Source organism: Hippoglossus stenolepis, chromosome 4 (genome assembly GCF_022539355.2).
Source record: "Hippoglossus stenolepis isolate QCI-W04-F060 chromosome 4, HSTE1.2, whole genome shotgun sequence".
Taxonomy (NCBI): Eukaryota; Metazoa; Chordata; class Actinopteri; order Pleuronectiformes; family Pleuronectidae; genus Hippoglossus; species Hippoglossus stenolepis.
In genome coordinates, this window is record NC_061486.1 from 2,091,720 (window position 1) to 2,115,255 (window position 23,536).

The 23,536-nt window shown below is 45.4% G+C and overlaps 3 protein-coding genes across 7 annotated transcripts in view; 2 read left to right on the forward strand and 1 right to left on the reverse strand.

Annotated features, from left to right (window-relative positions):
• LOC118106189 (V-set and transmembrane domain-containing protein 5) overlaps positions 1 to 3,867 on the forward strand; it is a 4,352-nt gene extending 485 nt beyond the window's left edge. For both annotated transcript variants that reach the window (XM_035154533.2, XM_035154531.2), the window contains exons 2-5: positions 70 to 250; positions 946 to 1,272; positions 2,619 to 2,762; positions 3,505 to 3,867. In XM_035154533.2, coding sequence (XP_035010424.2) covers positions 175 to 250; positions 946 to 1,272; positions 2,619 to 2,762; positions 3,505 to 3,536 — 579 coding nt within the window. In that variant the 5' untranslated portion in view covers positions 70 to 174 and the 3' untranslated portion in view covers positions 3,537 to 3,867. The remainder of the gene's footprint in view (positions 1 to 69; positions 251 to 945; positions 1,273 to 2,618; positions 2,763 to 3,504) is intronic.
• A 399-nt stretch (positions 3,868 to 4,266) lies between these two features.
• med17 (mediator complex subunit 17) lies at positions 4,267 to 10,695 on the reverse strand. Its single transcript, XM_035154524.2, has 13 exons — positions 10,539 to 10,695; positions 9,635 to 9,879; positions 9,014 to 9,177; positions 8,648 to 8,867; positions 8,379 to 8,515; positions 8,142 to 8,223; positions 7,798 to 7,950; positions 7,260 to 7,390; positions 6,588 to 6,772; positions 5,683 to 5,820; positions 5,332 to 5,449; positions 4,822 to 4,981; positions 4,267 to 4,687 (listed from the first exon to the last, which is right to left on the reverse strand). The coding sequence occupies exons 2-13, from the start codon at positions 9,867 to 9,869 to the stop codon at positions 4,479 to 4,481; spliced, it is 1,932 nt and encodes a 643-aa protein (XP_035010415.1). The 5' UTR covers positions 9,870 to 9,879; positions 10,539 to 10,695; the 3' UTR covers positions 4,267 to 4,478.
• A 142-nt stretch (positions 10,696 to 10,837) lies between these two features.
• On the forward strand, positions 10,838 to 23,513 carry cep295 (centrosomal protein 295). Of its 4 annotated transcripts, none has more exons than XM_047339528.1 (30): positions 10,838 to 11,193; positions 11,401 to 11,601; positions 12,127 to 12,251; positions 12,342 to 12,435; positions 12,619 to 12,732; positions 12,821 to 12,961; positions 13,062 to 13,245; positions 13,412 to 13,591; positions 13,757 to 14,017; positions 14,197 to 14,294; positions 15,111 to 15,329; positions 15,495 to 15,592; positions 15,780 to 16,503; positions 16,566 to 16,835; positions 16,972 to 17,146; positions 17,353 to 17,541; positions 17,635 to 17,862; positions 17,952 to 18,049; positions 18,827 to 18,923; positions 19,031 to 19,249; positions 19,542 to 19,657; positions 19,742 to 20,165; positions 20,285 to 20,503; positions 20,622 to 21,133; positions 21,217 to 21,363; positions 21,446 to 21,494; positions 22,357 to 22,614; positions 22,800 to 22,887; positions 23,229 to 23,328; positions 23,413 to 23,513. In XM_047339528.1, the coding sequence occupies exons 1-30, from the start codon at positions 11,095 to 11,097 to the stop codon at positions 23,452 to 23,454; spliced, it is 5,769 nt and encodes a 1,922-aa protein (XP_047195484.1). In that variant the 5' UTR covers positions 10,838 to 11,094; the 3' UTR covers positions 23,455 to 23,513. The 4 variants fall into 4 exon arrangements, with proteins under 4 accessions (XP_047195484.1, XP_047195487.1, XP_047195485.1 ...); XM_047339531.1 differs by having other exon boundaries at positions 20,285 to 20,464; positions 20,631 to 21,133; XM_047339529.1 differs by having other exon boundaries at positions 15,516 to 15,592.
• The last annotated feature ends 23 nt before the right edge of the window (positions 23,514 to 23,536 follow it).

Genomic DNA, 23,536 nt, shown 5'->3' on the forward strand with positions numbered 1-23,536 from the left:
CTGAGAGAGAGAGAGAAACTCCAGCACGTCTGTGACCTGCGCTCGGTTTGATTTCTCACCTGTGAACAGGTCAACAGGAGGAGGAGAAGGAGGAGAGGAGACAGAGCTGCAGGATGTGAGACGACCTGGAGGAGATTCTTCCACTGCGGTTTGACCAATGTCTGTGTGATTCTAATGAGGCATTTCAGGCTCTGGGATGTACAAGATGTTGCTGTGTTTCTCAGCATTGCATCATATATCTGTGACCTAGGTAAGAAAATCCACCACACCTTCTAGAGTCTGACATATTCTGCTGTGGTTTGAGTTCGGCAAATGTTTAATTTGTTCGGGACTAGATACACGAGGTGAAAGTAAATCTCACAGCTCGTCAGGGCTAAGAGTAAAAACAGACATGGTTCTCCTGCTGGAGAGTCTGAATCCTCGAGGAACAAGAACTGGTGAAGAATCTTCTGTAAAACTCTCTGAGGAACTAAATAAACCAGAGGAGTGTTTCCCACACGCTCTCCTGTCTGAGTCAGAGCTGGGGGAATTCTTTAGCTGTGTTTCATCAGAACAAACAAACCACCAGCAGATCCCTCGTGAAAACCTCCTTCAGGAGACGTCTGTTAAACTGTGGCCGGAGCAGACGAGGCCAGTTCTGTAAACTGCATTTACTGTAAATGTGTTCTACTCAGCTCGTCCGACGAGTTTCATTCCTCCGCTGAACAACTTGTCATTTGTCAGAGAAGCGAATAGAACAGCACATTTCTGACTGACGAGGAATTTAGTGCAAATGAGTCACTAACAGCACAAACGAGTTGTGTCACGGTAAAAGATTTTCTTTTTATAGCTGCACTGTGTCACACACTGTAATGTCAGGTGATATAATAGAATGTGTTAATGCTGCATTCATGTGTATTCATCTGTTCACAGTGAATCTAAACTCTAAATCTCTTCTCCTTCCAGCCGGAGCCATCTCCATCCACTCTCCTCAGAGGAGCCTCACCAGGTCAGTGCAGGAGGACGTGTTTTTCTCAGTGGACGTTTCCTGCAACGGGGTCCCCACCATACAATGGAACTTTATGTCAGGAGCGGTGAGCCGCACCATAGGGACTTGGCAGCCCGGTGCGTACACCAACATCACGGTGGATTACAGCAGCAGAGTGCAGTCCTACGACAATGGCTCCATGGGCCTGTCGGACCTGCGGCTGCAGGACGGAGGATACTACGTGATCACTGTTACAGAAACGGAAGGAAGCAGCAAGGACACCGCGTTTGTCCTGAAAGTGAACGGTGAGTTGAGTCTGGGCTTCTGTGAAAGTGATTCTGTAAGAAAACGATTTCTTCATTTTTACCCATATTGAGGTTTCACCCATGTCTGGATTCCTACTCAACCAAGTTCCACTAAACTCAGTGGACTGTGTGGACGCAGATTGGATTTCTTAAACAAAGACAAACAAATAATTTAGGTTTTTCAGACCCCTTAATGTTTACCTCTGCTCAGGAGGTTGTGTTTTCGTCCTTATCGTTACTAAGTTTGTTTGTAGGCAGGATTACACAAAGACAACTGAACAGATCAGCATGGACCCTGTGTTGACGTCCCTGGATCCAAGTTACAGCAAATCAGACCAGAACAAACACAGAAGCCTCAACACAAGTAAATCTGGAGACTAGTAAACAAAGCTCTGATCGTCCTAATTCAAATATGAAATAACAGCCTCGGTATGTTGTGCAAACAAATGTGCCTTGCTCAACAGTATCATGGTAACAGTGGGGGGTATATAAATGACAGTCACTGTTTAAAGCCAGTTTGTGATTAGTAAGTCGCTGGTTTGATTCCCTGGACTGCAGGAATAAATCCCTCCCTCATTACCAATGTACCTGAGCGGCCTGGGTTCAAGTAAATGTTCAATAAGACGTAATAAACGGGACGAGACTTATTCAAAGTCTTGTCAGCAACAACTTCTAAAACCTGCTGCACAGCCCCTGTACAGAAACTCTCAGGGTTCATTCAGCCTCAGACACAGGACCAGGGATTATACACAGTCTGTTACACCCCCCACTCTGCCGTGACCTTTAACCCCCAGTGGCTCCAGTGGGGAGCAGGTCTGTGGTCGTACTGGGCAGCCTCCTCCTGTGAGCTAACTGTGACTCCGTGGAGCTGCTCCTGCACAGGAGGCTCTGACTGAAACTTACCTGAGTAAATAAAGGTAGAACATGTTGTTCAGTAGAGAGCGGAGCTCCGCCAAGACCCAACAGTGAACCTCAATCCAATCAGGCTGCACCAAGTTACACACACTCATAGATATCACTTCCCTTAATGTGTCAGGTATCAAGATCCATTTATTACTTCATGGGGAAATGGTGAAAACTTTCCCCTGACCCAAATTAATTCATCCCGGACCAATACCACGTTTCCAAGTTTCATGGAAATCTGCTCTGTGTGGAATACGTCCTTTAGATCTGAAGAGACTTTATCAGGAATATATTTACGTGAATGTGTAAGAATGTGTAAATTCTTCTCAACACTGGAACTTGTTGATTGTGTTCATGCTGCTGCTTCACCTCATCTCCTCTCACAAGCTTTTTTATTCACCTGTGTTTAGTGGTGATTGTTCTCCTGTGTCTCTGTCCTCCAGAGGCGCTGTACGAGGATCTTCAGTATTTGTCCGTCTCTGCTTTAGCTCTGGCCTGTGTGGCCGCCCTGCTCATGCTCCTCATCTGGCTGCTGGACAAGGCGTACAGGAGGATAGTGGCGTGGAGACGCAGGAGACAGATGCCAGGTAAGAAGCTGCCTCCAAACAAGATGCACTCTTATGAACGATGGAGCTGTTTGTAAAATGTGGAGTTTTCATCCTGCTCAGTTTCTACACATTAAGCATTTTAAATAATTCAGTGCATTTTCCAAGACTAATGTTCTAATATGAATCAAAACTACATGAGGTGTGCCCCCGCCAACCAGAGCAGCTTCAGTCTACATGTATGAGGTCACTCTGACCTTGGATCAATTCATCTTTGAGTCCAAGAGACAATTGGTCAAAATCTGAGACAGTAACTTGACTTGAGATGTTCAAGAGGCAGAAAACACGTTCTGTGAGATCACTGTGACCTTTAACCTTTAACCACCAAATCTAATCAGTCAGTCCGTGAGTCGAACTGAACTTTTGTGCCAAATTTTAAAGAATTCTCTCGAGATGTTACTAAGATAACGTGCAAAGATCCTTAGAGCTTTGCACTAAGGATCAAATAAACTTGTCCAGTTTGTAGATGTAGATGTTGTAGCTACATTTCAAACTAGTGGATACAAAATATTCAGCAGGATATTAAAATAATAACATTATACATAAGTGAATTATTTAATAAGTTTATAATACATATGTATGAGAGGTTTGTTTACCCAGTCGTTCATAGTTCACTCTTCATTCATCATGTGGGTGTGATGTGGGTTGGGTCCTGTGTTGTGTCTCAGTGTGGGAGTGTTCCAGTACAAAGGTCACTGAACTTCTGTTGTCGTCTTTTCTGCAGAAACTAACGCGACGGAGCTGCAGCCTCTTTGACGGACGCCGCGCTGAGCTTCGAACCAAACATGAAAACTCACCAGAGCTGCAAACACCCAACTGTTGTTTTTTAAATGTAACTGCTAAATGTAAATATTTCACTCATGAAATTAGAAAAAATACAAACTGTATTTATTGTCTAAGGAAAAGAATTGTGTGATTTTCCTTCCTTCATCCAAACGTGACAGAACGACGACTCATCAGCGATGACAGAAAACCTCTCAGGTCTTTGGTGGTTTGTAAAAAGTAAAGTGAAATAATTCTGTGGTGATCAGTGTTGATATCAATGGCCTCAAACAAATAAATGTATAGAAACTGACAAGAGTAAAAATACGTTGGGATTTATTATGAAACTGTAGCAGGTCCGAGGACGTTAGCTGAGTTCTTCACATGTGGCCTTCTCAAGCATGATGTCCCAGCCTGGGTTAATAGAATCAAATGAATCCAAACATGAACAAACATCAGTGTTATCAGAACTAAAAGAAATCATCTTGAGAAACATTTATTCTGTGTAGTTTGATTTATTTTAGTTTGGTCAATGTCCCATCTGTTAACATAGAGAAAGGGTCTATGACCTATACTGCAGCCTGACACTAGGGGGCAACCCACGTGGTTTGGCTTCGCTTTTGGGAGCCGTCACGTCGTCCATCTTTATTTACAGTCAATGGTGTTGACCCTCAGGAAACAAGTTGTTTTTATGATGACGTGAGAAATCGACACAAACACAAAGTGATTGACGTTGCTGTTTATTCTGTATCAAATCGTTTGAGGTTCACTGTTCCTACACTCGCACGTCACATCGATAAAGAACAAGTGGAGGTGGAGACACATTAAAATGTCACATTACTAGCACGTGTCTGATTCTACTGGTTTCACACACTGTGGCTGATTCTCTGTGGGAGTCGTGGTCCTGTTCGCTGCGTCTGCAGACGGAGGCGTCACCTACGGGCAGGACGTCAGCGCCGCCATGAGGAGCTCCATCTTGTAGACAAAGTTGCGACCCTCCATCTTGCTCCAGTGGACCTCCTTGTTGGGCCCTCGGAGGTGGCTCCACTTGCCGTCCTGGACCACGTCGCTCTTCGGCAGCTCTTTGGTTTGGCTGCGGGGGAACTGGACCAAGACTTTGCACCCGCTCTCTGGGCCGTTACGCACTGAACAGACACACAAACACACACATTCACATCAGTGACAAAACTCCATGTTAATACCAGCATACTTAATCTTGATTTATTCTTCTACTCTGTTTACACTCCTGAAGCAACTGTAGCTGCCTCGCCCATCTCACCTGAGATGGCGTACTCTCCGTTGGGGGAAGCAACGGTGACGGCGGAGGCGTTTCCGATGCTCTCCACTGGGCCCAGGCCGACATGGTTACTGAAGCTGAGGACGTGCCAGCCCATCACTTTGGCCAGCTGCTGCACAGCATGCACCTGATGCTGCGACATCTGTCACGACATGAACACACAGACGACAGCTTCAACGTCTTTTCCTCCAAAACTATTACAGAGTGGAATAAGCTCTGTGTCGATCTGACAGACCCTAATTTCCCTAGGATTTTAAGTCTCGTCAGCATTAATGCAAGTTTCTGTTTTTATAACTTTATATTTAATACTTTGACATCTATATTATGTTTTTTGTTTGTTCCAATGAAGTATGTTGATGTGTGTGTGTTTTTATGAATTAGATGTTACTGTTTACTGCAGATGGAAATGAGCTTGTAACATATGTATTGTTAATCTTGTTTGGAGCTCAATGCACCACAGACACACACACACTGCTCCACCAGCCTTTGTACCTGTGACAGAAGAAAGTCCTGCAGCTCCTGTTCCTGGTGTGAGAGTGTGACGACACGTCCGTCTCTGTGCACAACTCTGATCTGCTCCACACCGATGTTCAGCTGCAGCTGGATGGACCTGAGCACACAGAACACATCCAACCTCAGCTGAGACCAAGTCGAATTACATAAAGATACAAATAAGACATAGTTTTACAGCCACGTAAGATTATTCCTAATTTCAAAAAACACAGACAGCCTCCATTTCCATGACATTTCATAACTTTAAATTCCCATTATTTGAATTTATTAATTATTCAGAAACATGTATTATATGAGCAGATTCTCTCGTTCATCTCCGTCTCCTCTTACTTGCAGATCTGCTCGTAGCCCTGAGAGGTGATGAGCACCTTGACGCTGGACTCGTACACATCGTTGATATTGGACCAGTGAGCCTGGATCTGAGGGTCTTCGATGCGGCTGGCCAGGCTGTCGATGGTCCTCGCCGTCCTGGTGATCACAGATACAAACATTAACTCTGCTGAATTATTACATAGAAGTAAACAGAGTACAGGGAATCATTCAGTGGAATATATTCTACACCACCATAACAAAATACTAAAAATTATCAATCAAAGTCCACTTCAGACAAATGAAAACTGTCATGGACCTGTTGTTGAGCACTTTGTTCAGTGGTGCGAGGAGTCGTTCCTCCAACTTAACATTTCAAAAACCAAGGATATGTCATTGATTTTAGAAAACCACACACAAGACACTTTTATCGAAGTCAAACTGTGGAATGTGTAGAATCCTATAAATACCTCGGGACTATTGTTGACTCCGAACTGAACTTTGAAGCAAAAAGGGTCACGAGCGTTTGTACCGTTTAAGGAAAAAGTCCTATTTTAATATTGACAAAACCCTGCTGACACTATTTTATCATGCTTTTATTGAGTCTGTCTTATCATTGTCTTTGGTGTCATGGTTTGGTGACCTGTCTTTAAAAGGTAGAAACAGACTGAGTCAGATGGTGAACTGGTCCAGTCGGCTGATTGCTGAGCCTCAGATGAGCCTGGAGCCATTTGTCCCTATCCAATTGATAATAATGCATTTTAGCACCGTTTGTCTTGGTTTTTGTCTCTTGTCTTCTGTCAGTGTGTATAATTTGTACTGTGTTTGGATGGATGCCTTCTCCTTTTATTGCTGCAAAACAAATCTACCTCCGGGTACAAATAAAATAACCTAACCTAAATCACAGATGGTGAAAATGAGATTACCTGCTACGTAGGAAGATGTGTTTGGCCTGTTTGATGATTTTCTCCAGCAGCCCCTCACTCTGCTGCAGACTGGAGATTTCAGCTTTGTCGTACGCCATTGGTCCCGCCAGGCGCTGGCGTTTGTGTCCGAAGGGGGCGCTCGCAGGATGCGGCATCACCACAGAGCTCAGCTGCTGCTTGTGGAACTGCAACAGAAACAAGGTTGTTCGATGCACAGAGCAATGATAAAACTAAAAACGGTTGCAGGATAAGTCGTCTGTTTTTAACATGCTGAGTTCACCATGTGGAACAAAGACTGAAGTTAAATTGTGTCCCATTAGACAACTAGTTATACTATTTATTCAATCATTATGTGGGGAAAACAATAGAAATTAATTTGAATATATGATATGATTAAATTGAATCTTTTTTGTGATTGTGAATTCATCTTGTGAAAGAGTCACAAACTTTTAGTAAAGGTTTGAAAATAAATACCTAAATGTGTAGCCCGGAGGATAAAGGACTTTTTAGAGCGACCTCTGTACGACAACGACGACACTGTTTCAAAACCTACATTTGTGATTCCTGTGTTTGGATTTCTTGTCATTCATCATCTAACCTATGTGCTGATACGACACATCTGCAAAGAGCTGGTAGAGCCTCAGATGAGCTGCAGGGACTTCAGGGCCTCACCTCTCTCATCATTTGATGCAGATTGTGTTCCAGTACGTAAAGGTGGTCGTCAGGTTTTGGTTTCTCTGGAGACGTGCGGTGGTTCTTCTTATCTCCCGTGGAGTGGCACAGTGAGATGGACAGCTGCAGACCTGAGCAGGAGGAGCACAGGAACAAACGTTTACATACAGAAAAGAAAAAGCAAAGCTGACTCCAGAGTCCAGTGATGATTGATGATTGATGATTGTAATTAAAATGCAAATATGTGGCTAAATACGTGAATCAGGAGCTTTGGAACTTTGGATGAACATCGACTACATTTAAAAGCATGATACTACTGTAGAACTATTGGAACAAAGCACAGACAGCTGCAGTGATCAAACCAGCTCATGCTTCAGTGGTCATACTTAACCTACAGTATAAGAGTATAAGAAGCCACATATTGAAACACGGTCTGTGTTTTACTGCGACAAATACAGATCTTCTCATAAACACTCAACAAAACAAAGACTCCATCGCTGCTGAAGCTTTTGAATCTTTGAGGTTGTGATGTTCTGACCTGGGAAAGGTTGTGAGATGATCTGATTCTTTACAACGATGTGAGGGATCTGGGATTTGATCTGGACAGCTTCCCTGGACAGCTGGGCGAAGATCTCCTTACACAGCAAAACGTTCTGAGCTGCTTCGAGCTTCACATGCCACAGCTGGGTACCTGTGGGAGAGAAACCGAGAGAACAGGTGAGGAAGAAGATTAAGATGTAGAACACGGAGGAGGAGGGAACAGGGAAATCTCAGAGACTTGATACATTGACAGGAACAGATTCAAGCACCTGCTCAACCAGGTTTAAAAGGTAACGCATGGTAGAGGATGTGAAATATCGTGTTTTATGTAGTGAACTATACCAGCTTTGGTTTTTGGCGGTCTCCTGAACAGGCTGATGGTTCCTAGATCACCAATGTCTGGAGCTTGTTTCTGGATGGACACCTGAAGACATAAAGAGAACTATTAAAACAAGATGTTTCTGAAGTCGTCAAACAAATTCACAGCAGTATGAAAATTGTACAAAAGAGAAAATTAAAGAGACATTATTTGTAACTAATATTCTCTGAAACATGTTGAAACTCTTGTTTCCCTCTCACCTTGATATACGCAGATCCCTCCAAATCACTGGGGATCTGGACGTCAAGGGGGCAGTAGTCCTCTGGGAGTTTTTTGTCCAGATCAAGGTCTGTGTTCTTGATCACCTCAAACGTGCCGTGGTGAGGAAAAAGGGAACCTGATGGGTATATACATTGTTTAAAACATATTAGTTTGGGGTTGGACTAGTTAAACGTGTTCCTGTGTTACTTTATAGAAGACAAAAAGCCTTTGACAGATTTGACTGAGCATCCATAAGAGGCTTTATCACCTGCGCTCCGGTAGCTGAGGTCTCCCAGGATCTTGTCTCCCACTTTACGTAGTTTCCACTGTGAGCGGAGTCGCAGCAGCTCAGAGTTGAAGTCTCTCTGCCTCCTGTTTTCCTGGTTCTCTGCCACTGACTTTGTGAGTTTCTCTGCTCCCTTCACGAGGAGCTGTGCTGCTATGGCCAACGATTTCTTTTTACTGATCAGCTGGAACACCTGGGGAGTCTAAACAAAGGGCAACATGCTGATGTTAGAGTTAAAACTGTGTGTGTCTAACTGGTTACCAGAGAAGGTGCACACATCCCTTTTAGAGTCATGAACCAAAGACGGTTCAGTGTAAACGTTGACAGTGATATTCTTTTGCAGTTTACCTTCCCAGCTGATGGATCCTGAGACACCGGGTCTAAGGCCATGTACTTCTTTTCCTTCACCACGCTGAGCACATCATTGAGAACACACATCTCGGTCAGAGCACTGCGCAGGTTGTTCCGCACCGAGTCCCAGGGCCAGAGAGACGGCTGGAACTTCACTGTGCCTGTGTCCAGAAACCGATGATAAGGTTTTATTCTAACAAAGAAAATATAGAACCCATATCAATCTTTTCTCATATGAGTACATTTTGTTTTGAATCCATCCATTAGCAGGGCCATGGAAACTGGACTGTTGGAAACCGGTGTTGCTGAAAGTGATGCAAGTGACAAACAATAGTCTCTATGCTTTCCTAATTTAATTTAAATTTAAATAATTCAGTGATATTAAACTTTGTAATTTACCATATTTGCTGATTTCCCTCCATCAAAACATCTCTTTCACATTTTCAGTAAGTCCAGAAAAGTATTGACCAGTAGGGAGCTTGACAGAGACACTTCTGATCTGTAGTTTAAACATGAACTTAGCTGAGCCTCTACTGAATTGATGATTGATCATTTATTGATGGCGTCAGTCAGATTGACAGAATCTAGCTCTGCTTCTTCCTCTTGACCACACGTTACCTTCTTCTTCCTCTGGCTGCTCCTGCTTGCCCCACTCGCGGTCCCTGTGCTCGCCTTCTGCAGCCTCCTCCTCGGAGTCCGATCCCTGGCTGAAGTCAATTCTTTGTGCCAACTTTGCCAAGTTCTGGGACATGGACAGGGGAGGGACGTACGTCTCTGTTCCATCCAGGGCCACTTCCTGCACCTGCTTCTCACAGGAAGACTCGATGCTGACCCTCACTGCCGGACCAGACATGATGACGAGCCTGAGAGGAGAAGGACAGTTTGAGACGCAGTGAAAAACAAAGCAGCTCAGAAAGTAGATCCCTGCAACCTGAGCTGCCAGACTTTTAGATTTTTAAATAACAATTCACGTTGATTTACAAAATATTTGTATTTATTTTTAATCATTTGTATGGCCTGTATTCTCCATTTGCCTCAAAGGGTTTAACAGGACTCAATCTCTGTCCTTAACATTATATCAGAGGTGACAGTTGTTGCTAAGATCTCCTACAAACACATGACATTACTGTCTATGACTGGTTGTAAAAACAGTTGAGACCTTTATAAATGATATTTAAGACTTTTGTGATACATTTAATGTCATTTATTTAGGACTTAATGCCTGTAAGACTTTTCTAAACCATATAAATACATGTTATTGTGATAATTTAGGACCTGGAGCTGCATCTGTTAACTCTCAAAGCTTCACATAAGTAAATACATATAAATACATAAATAATATATATAAATTATAGTTAAATAAACTGAATTAGTTGTATTAGTGACGCCTGCACAAGCTGCTTTACATTGTTTACAGCTGCGTCTAGCTAACACCAGCTAGCCCCCGGCTGATCTTACAGGATAAATAAAGAAATATGAATGAATATGATCATAACATTATGTTTAATTATGTGAGTCTCACCTGTGATATTCAGCAGATTCCTGGTTTCACTGTTTACTCACCGGAGGTTTTATTTATTTTACAGAAATGTCCGGACACAGTTCACAGTGCTCTGCTCGCTTCACCGGAACAAGAGTCCTCTGCTGCCCCCAGCGGGCCGGATGTCGTTTTTAGCTGCTTCCTGTTACTTATCTTGAAGATTCACCATCAGGTCACAACTGCTTTATTTTCATTTGATTTAATTTGTAGATATTTTTTATGTTATAATATTGAATTTGTTTTAGCGGTGACATTTCAGCGTGGGAACCTATTTAGTCCACGGGTAGGAACCATCGGTTATGTTTTGTTCTGCCCGGAAACGGTACGGCGGGCAGTTTAAACTACCGGATGTGACGCGGAGGAGAAAACGGTTTTCGGCGTCGCTTCGGTTCAAAATAAACAAAAGCTCGTGCGGTTCGTTTCTCTCCGGGACGCGATGCTTTACAAACGTTCAGCTTCGTCAGATGTTTCCTCCATGTGGACGGAAACATCTCCATAGCTGCTGGGTGGGACATGTCCGCGGGAGCATTCAGAGAAGATGAAGAGGAAACTGGTGAAACTGAGACCGAGCCCCAACGAGGAGGCTCGGATCATAAGAGAAGAACACGAGAGGAGGCGGAAGCTGCGGATACAGCAGGTGAATAATGGCGCCTGTCTGTAAAGTGTGTGTTCTTCTTAGCACACGTTCAGTAAGTGCTGCTCGGACCCTTTGATCGATCTGTTCCTGATCTGTCTCAAAGCCACGAGCAATGTGACGAGGTAACATCCGAGATACGACTTCCGTCTCTGGACTTCTTCTGTACATCTTTAAACTCCTTGGCACGTGTTTCCCTTCGCCCTCCAGGTGCGGGAGCAGCAGCGACACATCGCTCAGCAGATCCGACAGGCGGTGGAGCAGAGGCGGCAGCGGGAGCTGGAGCTGCTGGGGGAGCAGCTGCGGCGGGACTGGGAGCGGCAGCAGCAGGAGAAGCTCCACGCGCTGCAGAGGCTGTACCAGGACAGTCTCCAGCTGCTGGGACAGGGACACAGGAGCGCGAAGGAAAATGTAAGATGGGTATATTTGTTTAACCCATATTCACAAATCACAATTGGTCTCATAGATCTTAAAAAGGTGCGACGTCCTCTGTTCTTACCCCTCAACAAGAGGAAGGACAAACCACCCTAATAACTTAGAAACCTCAGAGAGTCACATGTGAGGGGTTCGTCTCCCAGCACGGACACAAGAGCAACAGATGCTGAACACATCCACTAAATAACAGTATTTACAACATTGGTTAGAAGAAACAGTTTGTGACATAATGGAAAACGGAATCGGTCTAAAACAAGAAGCACAACAGCTTCATCTTGTCCTGACTGAAGAAGATCAACCTGCTAATGAAGCTTTCACAGCCGTAGAAACATCTCCATCGATGATGAGTCCGATTCTCTGCAGACAAGATTTAGGGTGAATTCTGAGAAAATAAAACTAAACTTCTGAAATCAAAATGTGTACAATAAACTTACCAGACGATGAATATGATGTTTCTAGAAATGTTATTTGTTTGTGACCATTTGGATTCATGTCATCAAGGAACCCGACTTGGCAGCCATTGCTCAGAGGGAGGAGGAAAATCACGCCAAAGCAGATCAGCGTTATCGAGAAGCCCTGAAGGAGCTGAAATCACAGAGACTCAAAGAACACGAGAGACAAAGCCAGTGAGCAGCATCACAAATATTCACTTCTAAGATGTTTACATGTTGAATGTCCTCAGAAAGAACAAGTCTGTTCCTCTTGTTTCTCTGTAGACTCGTCAGTTCCAGGAGGAAGGCACTGCAGACAGAAAAGGAGAGATCAGCAAAGGTGGTCCGGCTCCCGCCGCCTCCCCCCAACCCCGTTCAGGTGATTCACCCCAACAGATTATTAAGGACACATTTCTGAATGTAGGCCTGAGAAGACACCTGGGTTTGCTAGCTCGCATGTTAGAGAATAAATCAGTTGGCCAGTTTTTAAATTTTAATTTAGTTTTCCAGGTTGCATTGTTTTGGTTCTTCATGGTAACAGAGTCTTCTCTTGTTCAAACAGAACATCGATTATAAGAAGCCACACGTAGTGAAGAAATCTGATGTGAGTGCCTTCGCTGCCACACATTACAACATGCCAGAGAGCACAGTGGACAGAGAGGAAGACACACAGCAGGTACGTCCTCTGATTATCATATGAAAGGAACCCCATGGTCTGTTAACTCCCCCCCCGATCAGAGTCTAATCTATAGATGTGTCCACAGATGAATGCTCATGAGGAAGCTGAGCTGGAGGTGAGGAGACAGCAGGAGCTGCAGAGGGAGGAAACGAGGAGGAGAGAGGAGCAGCTTGAGAAGGCTCGTCTCAGGGGGAGGCAGGCCCTGAAGAGGGAACAGCTCGTACAGGTAACAGCGGTTACTGACACCAGAACTCATGTTGTCAAAAGTCCTGCTGCAGTTCTTAATAAGAAATAAATGAAGTACAACTCTTTGATGCTCTCTTCAGGATCGTGAGCGCTTGCTTGTTGAACTGGAGCACATGCAGCAGACCGACCTGCTGAGGAGGAGACAGCAGGTGTCACAGATGCCTCCTCAGATCTTCCAGCCTCTCTACAAGAGACAGGAGACGAGGGACGACTTCCAGAGGGAGATTGAGTTTGCCTTTGAGGACATGTACACAGGAGAGAGGAGTAAGGACTGATCAGTGCTGCAGTGCTTTGTTATGTTTTGTTGAATAGGGTGATTGAAGTATGTTTAAAATCTTGCAAATAGTTTTGAAGTGAAATTCAGTGCATGTCTCAAAGCAGCTATATAGTTTTTAATGTAGCCTCTTTAAATGTCTTTGTCCGATCCCAGGGGTCAAAGGTGACCTGGTGGTCCAGCTGGCTCCGGAGCCCCTCCCAGCTCTGTCCACAGGCAGCCAGGACCAAGAGCTGGACGTCACTCTGGATGAAATCACCTCACCGGGAACAGAAAACTCTTCACATGAAGCTGAGCAAGAGGCTGAGCGCAATGAGCAGGAAACATCCGCTCAAGGTGAAGAGAAGCGACAGGAACACTAAGTTCATGAAGTGGTCAGGGTTGTTAGAAGGCTTGAAAATGTCAGGTACCCTTTGGCATTTACACAAAGATCAATACTCTGATCTTGAAACTCATCTTCACCGATTCATAACTGCATTCATCGTTTTTCTGGATTTTCAGTGGGACCCTCCAAACCTGCTCCTCGGCGGGCGTTGAAGAAACTCCTGGATCGTATCAGAGGTCAGAGGAACCAGTGGACTGAACACAGCAGTCGTGTGTCTCCAGCTGATTCACCGACTGTCATGACGGATCAGATCCCGGAGCGCGACACCACCATCGAGACCGGCTCCCTGACCAGCGAGGAGAAGAACCAGCCAGCTCCCATCGAGCTCCTGCAGCCGGTTCTCTCACCACCAGATAAAACATCCACGATTGTCAGCTGTAATAAAACTTTACCTTTTGTTTTGGCTTTCATCTCTTGCCCCATCGACACTTTCATTTCTATATTATTCATAATAATAACTGGTACATCTAAATGTTATACAGTTATTCTTGAACATTTTACTTGTTTAGATGTTGTAAGGTTGTAAACTTGTGTTTCTTGTATTTCATTTGATCAGCACTGGAGACGTCAGAGCCGTCACCTGCAGCAAATACTCAACTTCCTGATGAACTCGCAAACAGAATCCAAGACTTTGGAGAAGAACGAAAGAAAAGGGTAAATATACACACTGGTTCCTTTTCTACAGGACGGAGAGAATTATTTTTATACACAGTGAATGCAGGCAGATAATCATTCACAGATAATCAGGTCTAAATGCTTTTATACCTCATATAAACATCACAGAACATACTGTAGAGACATGGAAACATGGAGGCTGCTGTTCTACCTTCTAACAGGACAAATATTTGTCTCCATCACTTTCTTGTTTCAACACAGACGTCACAATTAATTACAGCTGTTTGAATTTTAGTTGTCAGCAAACCCACTATTTCAATTGGAGCTGTCGTGTGATTGGTCAGAATGTATTGAGCCAGGTGATCATCATCACTTCATCAGTGCAGCCTCCCTCTAAAGCAGGAGTTGGCTGCTCAGGACTTCACGTCTCCGTCGGCTTTGGACGTGTTTTCTTTTTTGTATCATGAAACATCTGCAGCTCTTTGTTTTGTTTCGTGTTCTGGAGCCAAAGCACCAGAATCTGTTTGTGGCAAAACGTTCAAAAGCAAAGTGAAGTTGAGAATAATGGAGACCGGTGGATGTTTCATTGAATCGTGCAGAGAAAGACATGAGCTCCATTCTGAGCTGGTTGTGATTTCCTGTGGAGAAGGTTGATCTGCTGGAGGTCGACAGACACCTGGACAGATTTGATTATGTTGGCTCTGAAGTGTCCACTTCGATTGTCTTTAAGGAAACTGATTCCTCAAATGTTTTTTGAGCCCTGCTGCAAATTAGATTATGGGTCAGAATCTGTCTCTATGATCGACCTGGAGGTAATTTTTCAGTCACTGTTTTACATGTTTTTCATTTGTGTAGGAGGAGGAGCTTGAGCGGGAGAAGCAGCAGCAGGTGGTTTTGCTGCAGGAGCTTGAAAAGCAGAAGGTCAAACTGGAGCAGATGCTGCTGGAGGCTCAGCAGGAGAGGGAACATCTGAAAGCTGCTGCTGCTGGGACGCAGGAAGTGGATTTGAACCAATCAGACGTAACTGACCAGGATCAGGAAGTGGCCTCGGTCCCCACTGGTCCAGCAACTGAGGTCAGTTCAGTTTTAAAGCTGTTCATGGTCCTAATCATTCTTCATATGGTGATTCACATTTGTTGCTATCACTCAAATTTGTTTTTTACAGGTTTTGCAGTCATTTTAAAATCTGATCAGTGTTTTCAGCTCCGTTCAATTACTTCAGTGACAATTGATTGTTAGCTACACCTCTGCTTTCTGCAGCTGGAGCCCCCTGCAGGTGAAGATGACCACCACCGGAGGATCAGAGAATATCAACAACGGCTGCTGGAACAAAACAGGTGAGTTTTAAAGTCTAATGATGAAATATGATGTGATTCAACACTTTTCTATTTAGTTGTTCTTGAAAGTAAATCTCTAAAGGTCTAAGGTGTCATACTGTGTCGATTTTAAATCCCCTTGAGGCAGATTTGGGGAGATAAAGGTAAAACACACTTCTTTAATCCTTTACCATCTTTTTTATTTTAGAGTTCACCAGAGGTCCGTGGAAGTGGCTCGCCAGCGTCTGGAGGAATACCAGCGAGCTCTGCGAATTCGTTACAGCATGACCTCCCCATTGTTGCTGTCCGCTGTCGTACCTCCAGGTCACCCACCGCTGCACAGCACTCAGCCGCTGCATCTTCCAACCCCTCGACCTCTAACCACAACTCCTGCAGTCCCATCATTCATCCATAATAAACCACTAACCTCAGAAGTTCCCACTAGAGAGTCTGACATTCTGGCTTCACCTCCACGTCTTCCTGGCTCCAGTTTGAGCTCTGGTTCCAAGCTGCTGCCTGAGGAAGTGGAATCTCGCTCAAATCGTTCAAGGAACCAAAGACCAGACGTGAGCTCCTGGCTCACCGACAACATAATGGAGAGAGTAACCGAGCACCTTCCACAGAGGGTGAGACCCTCCTCGCTCACCACAGAGCCTCCGCCTCACAAACTGTTCACAACACGTCCCTCAACCAACATCCCACTCCAGCGATCCTCTGATCCCATCCAGGCCACCAGCCCGAGCATCTGGGATGATGCACCTCTGGTTCCAGGCCATGCAGAGGTTCAGCCCGGGATCCTGTTGAGCTCCAGAAGGGACGACAAGGGGAGGCAGAGGCGAGAGCTGCAGGAGTTCCAGAGGCGTGTGCAGGAGCAGAGGGAGGCAGTAGACCTGCAGCAAGAAGAGGAGAGGCGGAGGGGAGAGCTGCAGGAGGTGCAGAGACGGGAAGTAGAGCTGCAGGAGTTCCAGAGACGGGAAAAGTTAGGTTGCAGGAGGTGCAGAGACACATGCAGGAGCAGAGACGGGAAGTAGAGCTGCAGGAGTTCCAGAGACGTGTTCAGCAGCAGAGGGAGGCAGTAGAGCTGCAGCAAGAAGAGGAGGAGAGGCAGAGGGGAGAGCTGCAGGAGGTGCAGAGACGAATGCAGGAGCAGAGGGAGGCGGTAGAGCTGCAGCAGGAAGAGGAGAGGCGGAGGCGGGAAGATGAGATGGAGCAGATGAGGCGGCAGAAGGAGACGTTAAAGGCTTTGATTCAAACTGATGCACAAGTAAGTGAAGAAAAGTTCTGCTTTAATTCACTAGTGTGAATTAAAGGAAAAGACATCTGAATAGTTTGAGCCTCTTTTTTCTCAAAAGCTCTTTAAAAACATCTTTCCTGTTCTGCTCTATTCCCCCCCCCCTCAGCCAGTTCCAGACGCTCCCAGTGAAGAGCTGGTTTCAGAGAACACGGGTCAGACTCGCCTCAGATTACTTGCGTTCCTGCTGAGAGCGATCGAGGAGTCTAACGGAGGAACGTTATCACGCCTCCAAGACCCTGACAACAGGGAGGCTTCCCCTCACCTACCACCGTGTGGCAGTGGTGAGTCAGTCTTTTCCACTTTACTCTATCCACCTTCTCATGTTTCAATCTGATCTGTTGAGACAGATTTACTGTCACGTTGGTGCTACTTATTCAAATTGATTGTATAGATTTTTATATATATTTAATTCTGCATCAGTAATCGTGTTTAAATTCATTATAAATGTTGCAGTTTCATTCAAACCCTATACTTTTTTTTAATTAAGATCCCATCGCTCAGACCAGTGCTCCTGCTCCAGCGTCCGTCCTCCTGCCAGAACTCCTCCCCCCTCCTGTCCGAGCAGCGAAGCCCCCAGTGACCCGCATCCGACTGGGAATCATGGAGGCGACTGAACAACACGAGCTCAGTGCGATTCAAGAGGTGGAGACGTCCGTCAATAACGGCAAAATCACAGGTCGGCTCAGCCCCAGAAACAATTATTAGAATACTGTTGCCCGAACTATGAAAGCAGTATAGAGTATGAGCTGATACGTATTGTTTCCTCCAGGCCCAGAGAAGAACCTGAACGTACCATCACACGCTGTAAACTGGGATCCGCAGGAGGAATCAGATTTGTCTGTCTCATCTGACAGAACTCTGGACACGCCCTCTGTGTCCAGCAGCGGGAAACGGACGGTTGACAGCTCGAGCAGCTTCGGGACGAACTCGGAGACGTCCCAGCATCACATCTGGAGAGAGAGACTGCTGACGGGAGCAGTAACATCTTCAGACTCTGGTGCGTAGGTGAAGGAATACAGACGAGGAACATTGTAGCATTTTGTGACATAAGAATATTTCCACTGTGCTGAAACCTTGTTTTTTCAGATTCTGTCCTGAGAATGATCTCGCCTCCTTCGTCTGACTCTGGGAGAGGAGCCGACTTCTCTGGTCCGGCAGCCACAAGCCACAGATCCTTCACCGAGGTAACAGCTCGTAGTCTTTCCTTTGGAACGAGGCACTAATGTGAGAGCGTCACAGGTGAAGGAACAGTTCAGTGAATCAGCATCTGTCTGCTCAATTAGAAGAAACCTTCTGACGTGCAGTTGACGGATGTATGATTTTGATTATAACATTTTAACAAACAATGGTTCTAGGGTTAGTTATCTGAGTTTCACTGCATGTTGCCTGTGATTCTTTTCTAAAAGCTCTCTGAGGTTCACATGTGGATCGATGATGACATTTAGCCAAATCTGAAGCTTTGGCAGGATCTGCCTCAGACTCTGATTATGCTTGAGAAGCTTTTCTCCATTTTATGTGCGTGTGTGTGTTTGGGAGATTGGTTTTGTAGAGTGAAATGTGTAAAGAGTGGTGTCTTTTTGTGTGTGTGTGTTTTTTGTTTTTCTGAGCAATGATGTGAAATTACTAAACCAGAAAAGTATTTCAACAAAATACATTTTGTGATGGTTTCTACACTTGAGCTGAGCTCGACTTCTGAAAGTATAAAATGTTAAACTGTGTGTGTTGGGGGGGGTTGTTTGATGTATAAGTCAGGGTGTGATGTATTTGTGTGTGTTGGGGAGTTGTTGTTTGGAGGAAAGTTTATAAGTGTTTGTTTGTTTTTTCTGAGCAATGATGTGAAATTACTGAACCAGAAAAGTATTGAATCAAATACATTTCATGATGGTTTCTACACTTGAGCTGAGCTCAGCGAGAACCTAACGACTTGAACGTATGAAATGACCTGTGTGTGTGTGTGTCAGTCTCCCCTCAGGCCTCCTGATCCTGACTGCCTCTCCTCCACCAGCATCTCCACCGGCAGCTACATCACCACCGATCCTGAGCAAAACGTAAACACTGGTGAGACGACAGTAGCGTGTCTTTTAGCTCAAGGTGCTCTACCCCGAGTCCCGGATCCAGTGTCAATAGTTTGAGCCTGAATCATTCTCCTCTTTTCTCTTCTTTAGACAAATCCCCACCTGTCGCACTCTGTGAGGAACATGGAGCTGATGTTCTCGACGTCTCCTCTCCGACCGGTCAATTCTCCTTCATTAAGGACACGTCAGCTGCACGTCGTCATGGTGCCGCTGTTCAAACTCTGTTTAACGACGGCAGCATTCAGCGCATTATCGACCGATACACGAGGGAGCTCGACTTCTCCCTCAGCTCCGCTGGGAGAGCGACAGGTAGATCCAGATCACAACATTTGAATGGGTTCTCTCCTGACCCACACACATCCTCCCACTTACTTCAGTGGTAATCATCTTTGTTTGTTTAATCCTGCTAAATAACAACATACAAATAAACCCAGATGAGCTGAAGCTGAGAGGAGCTGCTCCGTCTGATACAGAATCTTTACTGTGAACGACGCCTCCAGCGTTTCCACATTGTCATGATTTTTTGTTTGTTGGAAATCAAGAGATGAAACTCCACAAACTTGTTTCAGTTTATATCATTAATCCTTCTTTCCCTCCTCAGACAGTGAAGCCTCGTATGTGGACGAGCCCGGATCTCTGGTTGGAGCCTCGGAGACGCGAGCAGAGGGCGAAGGTCGTCAGACTCGTCCCTCGGGGACTCGGACACAACGTGACCTGGTCAGTGACTCACAATCCACTTTACCCTGTTCACAAGAACAGAGTTTGAACTCTAATCAGTCAGTTGATCTGTTTTTGTTACAGGATCGAGACTTCACTGTCCATCCAATCCAGGATCACTTCCCAGGTGACACCTCATCACAGGCTGAGGACTCGTTCAGGCCTCTGATTGGCCAGCTGGCAGAGCAGTCCTCCTGCCTCGCTGCGGACCAGAGGGACTCGGCCATGGAGCGACTGGTCGGTCAACCGTCGGCTCACTCGTCCATGATCGGTCAGCTTCCAGTGAGCGTGGGTCAAGGTGGATGGGATTCCACTGTGAGTCGGATGATTGGTCGACTCTCCCATCGGTCCAGCTCTAATGGTCAGAGCGGCTGGCAGGACGCGAGTCAGCTGATGGGGCCGATGGTGGCGGAGCAGTCGACCACGTGGTTGGATGAAGTTCAGGAGGAAAGCCAGATGAGGCCGCTGGTTGGGGAGCCGGATACCGATCAGCACAGTGGAGTGTCAGGTACCAGAAGGGGGGGGGGACTGATTCATGCAGTGAGACTCCAATCTTCCTCTGATTCATTCATCTGATTAACAAATGATGGATGGAAAATAAGTCTGTTGGTTTCTCCGCTGCTGTAGGTGAACGGACCCACATGGATCCTAGTGTCCCAGCGGAGGCCAGTGTCCCGTCACACCCAGTGTCTCCTCCTGAAGCGTCGTCACACCGTGCCACTGTCCCGGCTGCGAGTCCACATCCACAGGACCAGATGCCACAGAACCAAACCAGTCCAATGGACCTGGACCCCGAAAGGACAGACGGTGAGAAAACGGTGAATTCAAGTGACCAGAGACCTTATGGTGATTTTAACAGAGAAGAAACTGTCATTGTGCATAATATAAATATCTGTATCCTATCGAAGCTGCAGTGGTTTTTCTTACCTGGTAAGAAACTTAACTGTATGTTCACTTCTTTTAGTTTTTCCAGGCTCCGACTCTTTCCAGCCGCTGCTGGCTGAGGTCACCCACAACGACACAGCCGACCCCTCCATGACCTTTCACCTGCTCGCACACAAAGGGCCGTCCTCACCTGAGCTGACCAGTGAGGAGCGCAGTGTTTCCTCCCGTCCTGAAGGGTCTGACACTCGCAGTGATTCCTCTGTCGAGTCCGACCCGTCGCCTGAACGCCTTCGCTCAGAGAATCCTGCCTCACACGAACTCCTCCAGGACCGAACCCAGGAATCTGCCCTCGTGCTGGAAGACACCATGAGTGCAGACGTGGAGCTGACGGCTCTGAGTCTGTCAAATTTAACCATGCGTGATGAAGCACCTGCTGCAGACACATCGCAGCCAGCAGGAGGCGCTGCAGGAGGGAGCTGCTCTACTGAAAGGTTTCGGGATTCAGTTCAATTCAGTGACGTTGGTGAAGAAATGACTTCTGAGCCGGGCTCCAACCTGAGGAAGGATATTCCCCTCTTCCATAAGATCATGGTATGATCGCATTGTCAATCATTTTATTTTTGTAACGTGTGATATGTCATCGTCTGAGTTGTGTCTTTTCCACCTGGCCTCAGGAAGCGGCCTGTGAGAAGGGGATCCTGGAGCAGTCGGAGATAACACTGGTGAGTCTGACAGACGAAGACACGACCATCACTGAGGAAGAGGAGGTTTGTGAAGAGAACAGTCCAGATGAGGAAGGACAGAACAGCAAAGAGACAGAGGTAGTTGTACATCCATCAGCGCTGTGACTCACCCTCTGTAGTGGTGGATTTCTGATCTGAACATGAAACATGTCTCCTGTAGGGGGAAGAATCCACGTTGTTACCGGAGGACGGAGCTCAAACTCATCCAGGTAAAGTTAGACTGAAAATATTCAGCATAGAGATCAGTGGCTGAACCGTGGGAAGCTGCTGATTGGACCAGGAATAAGTTTCCTTTTTTTTAAAGGGGACATAGCATGCCCATTTTACCACAAGTTGATATGGTTCCTTGGGGTCTTAATGAAATGTCTGTAACATACTTTGGTCAAAATACCACAAGGATCATATAAAACAGCCCTCCACAGAGTGACCTGTTTTGAGTGCCTGTTCCTTTAAATGCTAATGAGCCAGCTCCCCCCTCTCCCCCCATGATTTTAAACAATATAAATTATCAAATATGCATCCCATACTTTGTATTCCCCTTAAATGTCCCCCTCTGCCCATCCACTACAAGCACACAAGGCCATGTAGGGAGACTTCCAGTTCCTTGTTACGACACAATACACAGGAAGCTCATTCCAGTCACTCAAGCATGACGTTTCTGACTTAGAGGAACCATAACAAAACGCGCGAGTGTTTTTTTCAGAGTTTTGGGGTTGGTAGACATGAGCCAGATACCCACATTAACGTGTAGAAGCACGAACAAAGTGGAATTTGCATGCTATGTCCCCTTTAACATTGACAGAGAAAACATGTTGATCTCTCAAATAATTTGTGGAACTTGATGAAAAGTGTTTAGAGGACTGATATTTATGAGTGTGTAGTTTGGTGCAGTTTGAATGTGGTCTCATTAGGGGAAAGGTCCGTTCTAGTCAAATAAAGTAAATGTGGATGTTTTCAGGAACAAAAAGGAGCAAGACATGATCAATTAAAAATATTATTTCTCTGTTTCAGTCAGATCTTTTGTGAACTTAAGTAAATGTCTCCCTCTGTTCCTTCCCTCCCTCCATGAAGTGATGGTCCTGGACGCTCACTGGGATCTGAGCAGACGCCTGCAGGACGTGAACGAGCAGAAGCGCAGGGCTCTGATCCAGAGATCCTCTCGCAGGGTGGAAGGCATCAAGGCCAAAGTGGCTCTGAACAAGAATCGAGCTGAATCTGAAGCCAGAGAAGAGGAATCCGAACTTCGACTTCAAACTGACGAGTCAAAGGACGGAGAGAGTGAAACGTCTGCTTTCATCCAGCAGAGAAAGGGTCAGCCTCCACCTCCAGGTTTGTAAACTTCATATCAGTTTTCTGTCTTTACTTCCTTTTCTATTTTTACTTCTGTTTCTTTCTTTCTCTCAACCTTACTATGTAATGTGCCTTGTTTTCAAATGAGTTCATTTCTTTCTCTTTTCTTTCCATTGCTCTGTCTTTCATTCGTTCATTTTATTCCGACTTCTGTTTTCTGCCAGCGAGCGCCTCCGTGCTGAAAGAGGTGAAGATCTACGGCCCAGAGCAAAGGAAGCGGGACGTTAGTGAGATGTACCAGAGAACTCAGAGGTACGGTGAGAGGAGGAGGATCCTGCACCGTTACTCCACCAGAACACACGGAGCTGAGGGCGTTCAAATCTTTATGGCTGAGAACTTTAGAACTTTAAGTCATATTTAAGAGATTAAACCTTTTAGAAGTGGCTACATACATAAAACTAGAAGCTCACACCCCCGCCCAGGCCCAGCAGTCTCCTTATGAAACCACATTTATCTCATAATGGTAAAGCATGTTCTTCCTGACCTGCACACATCGGTCTATTGGTTTTTACATAATCCATCTGATTAACAAACGCAGATGAAAACCTTCTTGATGGAATTAAATCTCATCCCAAATGAAACGGTTTCCTCAGACTGTTCCATCAGCTGGAGGAGGTGAAGCAGCAGAAAACCATCCGGAGCCGACAGGAAGCTTCCGCACAAAACCGACTGAAGGCCAAAGAATTCCACAAGGTAAAAAAAACCTGTTAAAACTATGATTCACTTGTTGTTGAATTGAGTTTGATAGAATTTTTTTTTTCTTCCATCTCTTCACAGAAAACTTTAGAGAAGCTTCGAGCCAAGCAGACGCAGCAGTGACTCCATGTGACAGTTCTAGTTTTGTAAAGTTTTATAATAAAGTATTTAAGTTATTTAAATCTGACTTTGTGCTCAAACTGAA